This window comes from Dendronephthya gigantea, unplaced genomic scaffold, assembly GCF_004324835.1.
Source record: "Dendronephthya gigantea isolate DGI-Jeju-01 unplaced genomic scaffold, DenGig_1.0 000027F, whole genome shotgun sequence".
Taxonomy (NCBI): Eukaryota; Metazoa; Cnidaria; class Anthozoa; order Malacalcyonacea; family Nephtheidae; genus Dendronephthya; species Dendronephthya gigantea.
The window spans coordinates 720,496-730,963 of record NW_021163037.1 but is presented as its reverse complement, the minus strand read 5'-3'; the positions used below and the strand labels follow the sequence as shown (position 1 = coordinate 730,963).

Here is a 10,468-nt window from a genome sequence, read left to right as displayed (position 1 = left end):
ACATAAAAGCTGAGATACCTGACAATTGACAAAGAAAAGCATTTTAAAATTTAATATTCTTATCGGATGCACAACGCGCTCTCCAACCGAAATTACCTTTCATCAAGTTGAGGGTTTAAACGACAGAAGGATAAAATCTATGTGTTGATGTCTGGCGGTTAAAAGTAAGTGAACAAAATTTGTTGCAATTATCATAAATATTTTTATTCAGCCCCGGCTAACACGATGTGGCAACTGTGACTTTTGACGGAATTTCACAGGTAGAACCCGTCGTTCGTACCGCATTACATTTTGGACGTTTTATAGAACTAGGTCGATAGTATATATGATAAAAATATGTGTTTTCAAATGAGAGATGTACACAATCGTGATGGCAGAGTTGTTTCGTGATGGTGGGCAGATATCAAGACCAGTAGAAGACAGCAGTATGCGTAATGTGTCCCAGTTAAGACAATTAATGATTAAGTCGGCATGGGGTTTTTAATAGGAATCTAGGGCAAAAGGTTTTGATAAAATTCATACGAAATCGGTCCGAACGTTTCAGTATTCGATGGCTTTTATACTTGATTAGGAAAACACAAACCACGACAGTAAATATAGCATTTTATATTTGCATGTCGTTAAGGAAGCCGTAATTGATATCTTTATGAATTTATATGCACAATTACATGAATTGCGTAAGTTCATACAGATGAAAAGCAACCGAAATTGATGCTATGTAAAACGTTAATAAATCCAAATACACGCTGTGCTCAAAATCTGTTTCATCACAATTTAGAAATAGCCCAGATTCTTTGTCAAACATCGGCTGACATATACGTACAGACAAACGGAACAAACCCGAATATAGTTTGTTTTTGTTCATATGCAAATTTTAAATTCCAAAATAGGATAGAAATACCATCATGTTCGTAAATGTGTATTCAGGGAATGTTCTTTATTTATTTGTGGACTGTCATTTCATATTTTAAACAATAAAACAGCCAAACTAACTTATATAACCCTTCGTAAAAAAGGGTACTAAAACATCCACCCTCCTTCCTCTCTGAAAATAAGTCACCCTCTCTTCTTTACAACTATAATAGTGTTATGCTTGCCACCCTATTAAAATACCCATCATAGGCCACAGTTCAAAATTTCCATTGCTTCTTACACTGAAGCTATGTTGGAAAAAATTTTTGCAACCCCTCAGTCTTCAGGCTATATCTTCAACCAGTCTCAGGCTATATACCTTCTTAAACTTGAAAAAAAATATATTGCTATTTTCCTTTAAGACTAAAAATTCCAAATTTGTTGCCCTACCCCCAGATTTTAATTCCCCCATAAACCATACATACAACGCTGCAGATCTAGGCATATTACGTGATAAAATAGCATCGGAGAAAAATGCCGTTGTGAGTTTTAGATATATAACCGCGATGGAGATTTGATTTCTCATTGTTCCAAACACCGCAGAAAATCAAGACCAATTCCCCAGAAATGCATTATATATAATGTGATATAGGACGTCTCCGCGTAAGAAATGGGCAACAAACCCCACAGTATATGGGAAGCAATGTGATAAAATAATACGTATACCTGAATGACAAGGTTTATATAGAACACGTGCATAATGGCATTACCTCGTTATGAATCAGGTAAATTAAACAAAGATAAGAATGTCGTTCTCCAGAATCCCATTTCAGATATTGACTACAGTAACGTCTACGGTACTCGGTAGGGAACCGTGACAAAAATTTCATAGCAATTGTTCATCTACTCCCGTTTTTCAGATACCAAAAACGATAGCCACCCTTCTTTTTCGGGAAATTTGAATCAGGCTAAATTTAAACAGGTTAATTCATTCAAAAACCGGCACTGAGAACATCGCCGTCGCGGGCCAAATTCCGATTGCTCCAGTAAACACACTTAAAAGTATGCGTGAAGATCGCTGCAGGTCACAAAATAAATTATCATTGGAGTTGGGCCAAGATGCGGGCTACATCTTTAGCGATATCGGGTCTACAGGTATATAGTTGGGTCAGAGAGACTTTGTAGACTTGCAGTGTGTTGGTTATCATGAAAAATATACGTCCATCCAGGCGAATGCGCTACCAATGTTTGATAACGTCTTGTCTGGTAGGCTTTGTGTAGCCTGAAGCGCAATCTTCCCGTAACCCATCCTCGAGCAGTTTCACCATTTGCAGCCAGCAGCAGGAATTGCGGTGGGTGTTTATTATGTAGCTGCATGTGCATTATTTTTGTCATCTTGAAAAATGCTTGATATTTAAAATCAGAGCACTGGCCCGAGGCGCAGAACTAGATGCACCTGATAACGTCAACCTATACAAGTGCAGGCTACATATTTCATTATATTTATATTCATTTACTTGCATGAACACTTGTAAGCATGTGTAATGTGCAATGTCCATTCAAATTAATCTAGCTTTCTCTGATCGCTCTTGTCGGTGAACCCTCAAAAACACTATACATATATAGCTATATAGGTGGTAGCTGTACATGTGATGTAGCTTTCTCTGCATCTCACCCGGTTAGTACTATTAATAACAACAGTAACAAGTCTGGGGGTTGCTTTCGTGAAGATTTTGCTTCGAGGGCTTGTATATATAAAGAAAATATCTATCTTGTTCGATATATAGTTTAGTTCAATCTCGCGAGAAGAATTTCTGTTTCAAATCATCCAGCTGTTTCAAATCTGGCACCGAATTTGGTCGTGATCACTTCCAAAATAGTGGCAATAGAAAAAATATATGCAAATGACTTTCAGTTAAAATCTCATCGTGTGTTGATTGATAATGTGTGAGCCCGCCGCACACGAGAGCTATCAGCTGAGCTAACGACCTCGTGAGGCAGTAAGCTCGGCCCGAAACCATCCGCACACGCGAGAAACTAGGCGAATTCCTCACGAAAAACTATCCGCACACGAGAGTAACTTGCTGAGCTAACAGCCTTGCGTGGTCTTTATATAGCTTTGCTAATAGCTCGCGTGTGCGGCTGGCTTTAGCACATCGATGAGCCGTTTTGCAAAGGTCATAACTGAGAACGCTGACCAGAATCTCAGGCTCGGTTACTGCCTAAAGAATTTGCTGCAGGTATTTTTCTTGTGGCTTTACCATGCGGTGCTAACTCGGCCTACATGGGCTTTTTGAAAAATTTCTGCGATAAATAACGAGAAGAATAGAAGTTCGCCTTAGTTTTGCAGACCCGTTTTTGCATGCGTTAAACATGTGTAGAGCACGCATTAAGTCATGCGTTAAACGCATGTTATCTTCATGCGCATATATAACATACATGATACATGCAGTATTTGATCATTCGTAGAAGTTCTCATTAGTGATGGAAGTGTTACACTTTCGTGCATCAAAAGTGCCAATTGATGACTTAAAATTGAATAAGCAATAATCCAAGTCTCAAAATCGTCGACGGTGTATCTGATTGCAAATTACCCCTATCACGAAGGTAAATACTTCAATTGAAACTATAGATTATAGTTCTCCTAAGGTATATATAACGATGTAGCCGGAGTCGGAATGTATAATTATAAATTAATTGGGTTCAATCTAGTCTGGTAGATATTAGCTATATACTGATTACTGTAAGTCGTGGCAATTACGTAGGGATATTTCATCGATCATACCTAATAGAAACCGGTCCATCTTGACTGGCCTAGTATACAATCAACCCAAGGTTAGCCTGCAACAGCCGCATATTATTAGTACTAAAATATAGGAGCAACTACGCTACCCGACAATGCACCTATGTAATTACTAAGGCCCTATACTATGGGTTTATCCATAGTGAAGCCTAATGCAAATATCGATATAAAACAATTCGCTATATTGTCAGCCCATTGGCCTAAGCGGGCTATGTCTATGGCTATGGTTTCACTGCATTCAAGTGATTCAACTACATAAAGTGGATAAATATCAGTAGATAGTAATATTAATGTTATAAATTATATTGCCTGGTCGTTTCCATTGATTAAAAGATATAGTGAATAGAGTTAAATTTGACATGGTTCACAATTTACTTCTCTATTCAACTACATTCATAGTTCCTTTAAAAAAGAAATTTACTTTTTCTATTTTGAAATTGAAATATCGCTATTTTGAAATTGAAATATGGCTATTTTGAAATTGAATTATGGTACGGTATATAGAGAGGGATGTATAAACGATTCGTTGTCCTATATAGTTATACTCATTTCCCACATTCTTTTATGGCCTTTAATCCGACATCCGTTAGATCAGTTTAGTTTCCAGGTTCAAGTATTTTGTCTGCAACACATGCAGTCTAATTTTTAAAGGCCCGTTAAAGATCGCGCATTTTGCATGTGTCAAATACGACAGATATATAAAATGAGTAATTTATTAGGAACTAATGTGGAGATATTCTTGTCGTGACCTTTTTGTAATTTACTGATGATACTAATCTCTCCGTAGCCGGAAACACTGTTGATGGGATTGACCAATAGAGAACCACTCCACAAAAAATCTAGTGGGTAACTTCACTTCAAGAAAGTATAAAGTTTCTACGTAATGCTAACCAAAAAAAGTAATAAAACGTTTTGATAATAAATACCTGATAGTCGCTTATATGCCTCAAATTTTGAAGACTATGTATAAATATTATACTGATCTTCTATGCACTCAACATTTACGATAATATCATGCAGAGACATGTCGGTGGTGCGCAGAGTTTAAGGGCCGGAGCGGCAGAAGAGTGCGCGTAGGGCAATCTGAACCTAAAGGAAAACGCGCGAAAAGAAAACCCGCCTGCAACCTCAGCCCAAAGAAGCAGCTGATTCCAAAGTTGACCATGGACAACTCGTTTCTGTGGAATGTCAAGATGAAAGACGTCTAAAGGCGAATGACAAGAAGAAGATTAGGGAAGGGCAAGCACAGCAGATATAAAAGACAGTTAACATCCTCAAAACCTGGTTCACATCGTTTCTTGTGCGCCCATAGGTGATTTCCAGATGTAAAACGCTCTGAGAGAGAGCATTGGATCCTCTCAAAGTTCTGTTTTGCTGAAGACGGTAATCGCCAGGACGTCGACAGTGATATTCCAATTACTATGGCTGCTCCTTCCATCCGTCATTTTTTAACCACTTCACTATTCGCACTCCGTTAGTGTCGAGGACCTTCCTAAAGCATTGTTTGTCCTTACTTCAACGTTCCACCTGAAGCTGATCGTAAATGGCAACCTGCCTTTCATGATCCATGGTATTATCCAAAGGATTCATGATATTATCATCCAAACCTAGCGTCTTTATCATTCTCTTTGTTTTGTTATGTTGGATGTGGTGAATTACTAAACCTTTGAGATCAAACTGGTGTTGGAGAACAGCTAACTCCACCCTTTATCCTTGGAGGTTTTATCACTTCGGGGAATATTTCGCCGAATCTCACACCCCCCCCCCCCACTCAAGGTCTATATAAATGATAAATATACAGACAATCATGCGATTATGTAAACAGAATTGCCTTGGTAAATTTCTCAGAAAGATGCCGCCACACGGACGATCGAATACTGAATGAAGTTTATCTGAATAGAAAATTTGACAAAAAAATTTTTGCACCTCAGCAAGGATGTCTAAATTTTATATGCAACTCGAGACTAAACGAAAAGGTTAAAAACTCCAGTATCCATATGTTTTGAAACGATTTTGGTTCGCGCTATACTTTTAATTATGTTCACACACAATAGAAGAAGACATCCCTTGATAACCCGATACGGATTGGCCTTTTACCTTTCAAGCGCCGTATGCGTGTTTGGTTATCAGTGCCAATTGTAGTTGTGATTGAAAGTTCAGAACTCAGAAGCAATCTAGTTCGCAAAGAAAACCCCCCCCCGGCAAGATTGCCGTACAATCACAAGCGCGCTTCAAACACAGCGCCAGACCCAAAGTGACTTTGATCCTTTGATAATCAGCTCAACCATCACGCATTGCGCGCTTGAAATGTCTCTTGGAACGCATTTTAGAATATCGCATGACTCCAGACTTGTCAACGTTTCGACAAATAAGCGACCAGCGCATTATTTGATTTATTTCTGCTGGGAAACGCATTATTATCCAAATGCAGAATCATATCGCGGTTTATCATAGTCGGCGGCGTTATTTTTCTTGGCAGTTAGACACTTTACTGAACGTACGTAGTTGCGCTATCGGGGTGCTATGCGCCATATTCCGCAATGGAAATATCTGACTTGAAACCAAAGGTTAGTTTATTAATTCTTTCCAACCAGGCTTTCATCAACGTAATAATTAAATCTATAAAGTATAAACCCCAGGCACAAGTGTTTTATTTATGGTCTTTTACACTTATGCCACATCCTTACTCGTATATCGGTTCTAGTTTAGTCAATTTTTGTAAAACAGTGTGAACGATGTATGAACAATAGTACAAATGGTATCAGGGTATGCCGAGGGAGGGCGAGAGCGTGGGCTAGATATGCATATACTGTGCGTACGGAACTTAAAAATCTCTATTAACGTATCTGAAATGTTTACATTGATGTAAAAAAATCTTACAAATTACTCGGCGCATATATACTTTGGATCAGCGGGGCCCGCATTTGCGTCTGACCGAAAGCGAATACAAAAATGTCTTTATCAGCAATGCATGCTAACTCGGGGGCCTTGTAAATTGTAGACAAACCCGGCTATGGAAAAAGAGGTTGTTCACCATTTACGTGGAAAACCCAGACGGTTTTAATATTGATCCCAGAAGGCAGATGCATATATGCCGATTTTGCGCGATTAGAATTCACGGGTTCAAACCGGAAATCAACATTAATTATAATTCTAAAATGGCAGCTCTGACTGGGTTGACGTCAATAGTTGCTACAGTGTTTGTTTTTTACGAGGGAAATCTTATTAAACATCCTAATATATTTTAAAGTTGAAAAACAAACCATTCACTCCTGAAGATTTCCGTTTGGTCACTCGAAAATATCTAGTTTCATTCCACTTCAGTACGAACCTACGGTCGGATTGCGCTATCCGCCTGTGGTAGTAGGTTTTTCAATCAGTCTAAAAGTGCCCGTATTATGGTACTATTTGAGTTGAACCTTCCTATGTTTCTCCATTAATTGCTGGGTCAATATCTACGATTTTTAACCATTTTTGTACGGCTTGAAAAAATCACTATCCGGTGCCGGCGGTGGATAGCGCTATACCCAGTCTTCGCCCAACCGCGGTTCCTGAACAACATCGATTTGCAAATGCTTTAGTATATATTTGGAGGTTGTCAAAAAATAGCGTTCCATATTTAATTTGACATAATAAATCAATAAATATAGAAAGAATTGACAACTATCATCTACAAAAAGACACATGCAGATAGCCTAAAATCTATATCCGCCGGTAATCTTTATTGTGGCGGTATTTGTGCCGGCATGGATCCCCCAGGAATATAATTTCATGTATATATACACAATACATTGTGTTTTCTTTTTATAGTCAATGTCGATACGATTGACCCGTTCTATTTCTTCTGTGTTGTTATTTGACCTGATTGATGACGATGATGTAAATACATTGGTGTGTCATTTGGATCAGCAGCCGGAATTGATCAATATTAGAGATGAGGTATGCTAACCTTTTGTTTTTATCATTTTATCATAATGAGCAGAACCAATGCACAAAATGAATTTTACCTTTTAAATAAGTTGTTGATTACTTATTGAATACTTGAACCATATTAGTTGTTATGAATGCACATTTTGTCATATGCGTCTTCGCCTTAGGTATAGGCCTACTTGTGTTTTTTTTGAAAAACTTTTTTTCTGAATTTGTTTTTCCCGTGTTTATATACACCCTCGTGATTTTAGACTTCACAATATGAAAAGTGATCACAAATGAATTTTTGTTTTTTTAAATATGACGTTTTCCTATTCATGAAAAACAATTATTATAAATATTATTAAATAGTTTAAATCATCATAACGTTTCACCTTCACATTACCTTAACAGGTAAATTTCATATGTAAAATGCCACTGTTATACATGCATGTAAGATTCATAGCCGCAGAAAGTTTATTGACATGCACATGCATGTGTACTCAGCCAATTTGCAATTTTGTTTAACACTCCACAGGACAAGTGATTGACTTAGCCTCACTGGTTTAATTTCATTTATAGATAAATATAAATACCTTCGACCTTCCCTGAAAGTTTTGTTTTCTTTATTCGCGTTTCACACAAAAAAGCACTTATACAACCCGTCCTTTAGGAGCACCACTTTCTCAAAATCATTTTATTATATTTGGACGTATGCATCACAATGTTCTACAGGGTGTCTCAAAAAAAACGCAACACATAAATATGCAAGAACATAAATACAGCTCTAAAGCGCAATAGATAAGCACCTCTGGTAATTGAAAATGCTCAGTCTTAATCCTTCAGTTAAAATGCTAAAAGTCATTTTAGCTGAACTATGGTGCTAACCCGAACAATATTAATATTCTCGCATATTTAAGTGGTTGCATTTTTTTTTGAGACACCCTGTATATTTTTTCTTTCTCCTATGTAGGCAGCACAGACGTTGTTAATTGCGGCTGCACAATGTGGTAGCTTGAAAATCCTGAGAGAACTTTTAAAAAGAAATCCGCTTATTGTAAACGAAACTGATCTGGTAAAATTCTTTTAATTTTTCTTCTCTTCTAAGGCCCAGGTTATACGTCGCATTTTGGTCGCCTCGAATGCAATTCGAACAATAAATAATGAGGTGGTAATGAAGCTTAATGAAGTTTATCATCTCCTTATCTATCGTTTGAATTTCATTCGACGCGACCAAAACGACATATAACCTAGGCCTAAATATCATATAGAGATACATCGTTTCCTAACGGCTATTTGACATTTTGACTATATATCATCCACACTCCTAACCTTTTGCAGGTATGCAGGAATCAGGAATCAGGATTATTATATTGTACCTACTAGGTCATTTTTGTAGCCGCGCATGAGTGATAAATTATATTTACAGAATGATAATTAATAGAAATTTCTGGAATGTTCAGCCCGGGAGCCATTGACGACCTGACCTTGAAGGCTAAACTACCAAAATGGGACAAACTGCATGCCTACATATGACACACAATATTATCTATAGTTTGATATAAATCCTGAACGAACTTTTAAAAATTGAAAGGAAACTGATCTGGTGGAATTCTTTCATTTTTTTTCCAAATATCATATAACGTTACTTCGTTTCCTCTTCCGGATCATCCTCAACCATTCGACCGGATGTCATTTACAACCATGCCTTTTGCTAGTACAGGATTATTGTGATTGTACTAGGTGTTTTTTGGGGTAGCCGCTGCGTTTGCGCGATACGAAGACCAAATACGTAGGCAAATGTTATAATAATGACATCGTAGGTTATTTTCTGTTTATATAGGATGAAACGACAGCGTTAATTGCTGCATCAAAGGGAAACCATGAGCAATGTGCTATTGAACTTTTCAAAAATGGTGCCGATCTTTCGCTAACTGATAAGGTAGGGAATTCCTCTATTTTCCATTATTTCTGTTATATAAAGAAAGTTTTAAAAGAGCGATTGTGTATTAAGGTGATAGAACCGACTACTCATGAAGCTCCGCTGGAATAAATAGAAAAACTACAACCTTAAGAAATGATGGATGTTTTACTAACATGCGTTGCTTTGAGAAATTGTTCACGTTTATTGTGATTTTCGCTTCGTGATTTCCAGTCATGGATTTCCAGTAATGTTTGGTGCCTGCAATGCATGCTGGTAAATTGTACACGCCACCATCTTTTATAGTTGCGTCATAGCACGTCTTGCATTCGCATTTTCAGTTTTTGTCAGCATATCACAGATCCCCTTTAAAGTTAGTATCCCCTAAAATAAGTAATGTACTTCATTGTATAAATGTAATTGACTAGGATGGTTGGGGTGCTGTGACGTGGGCAGCCTACCGAGGTCATTCTAACATTGTCAGGCATTTACTACAGTGGGATGCAAGTCCAAATGAAGCTGGCCAGGTAAGTTATGCAGCTAGTGTATCAGGAAAACTCAAAACCTCGGAAAACCCATAATCTCTACGGAAATTCGAAGCTGCATGGGCCTAGGTTTCTTTAGTCGCGTTTACACTTCAGGCCTAAACCTAGCCTGGACCACGTTCACATTGTCTTCCTTGTTGATGATATCAGATAGCCAAAGTAGTTTACAATATACTTGGAAAAAGACCCAAAACACGCCGAAAAGTGGTAATACTATATGGATCCTATACAAATCATACTATTAAGTTCAAAATTTGTCAGGACTAGGTAAAGTTTGTTCACATTGCCAAAATCTTGCCCCAGGTCAGGTCCAGGCCACCTTCTTCTGTTGGCTCGGATTTTGTGGCCTAGACCTGGTTTAAGAACGTAGTGTAAACGCGGCTTTTGTTAGGCTAACGGACGTGCACACCAGGGCCTTTTTTAAGAAATCGTTAGTGG

At 37.8% G+C, this 10,468-nt stretch overlaps 1 protein-coding gene across 3 annotated transcripts in view; it reads left to right on the top strand.

Annotated features, from left to right (window-relative positions):
- Nucleotides 1-16: 16 nt before the first annotated feature.
- Nucleotides 17-10,468, top strand: part of LOC114523512 (kinase D-interacting substrate of 220 kDa B-like) — a 36,716-nt gene continuing 26,264 nt past the window's right edge. The window contains exons 1-5 of one of the 3 annotated variants that reach the window (XM_028544463.1): nucleotides 17-164; nucleotides 7,466-7,594; nucleotides 8,538-8,639; nucleotides 9,408-9,506; nucleotides 9,914-10,012. In XM_028544463.1, coding sequence (XP_028400264.1) covers nucleotides 7,469-7,594; nucleotides 8,538-8,639; nucleotides 9,408-9,506; nucleotides 9,914-10,012 — 426 coding nt within the window. In that variant the 5' untranslated portion in view covers nucleotides 17-164; nucleotides 7,466-7,468. Of the gene's footprint in view, nucleotides 165-3,337; nucleotides 3,460-5,998; nucleotides 6,223-7,465; nucleotides 7,595-8,537; nucleotides 8,640-9,407; nucleotides 9,507-9,913; nucleotides 10,013-10,468 lie in introns of those variants that run through there. The other 2 variants (XM_028544464.1, XM_028544462.1) reach the window with 2 other exon arrangements.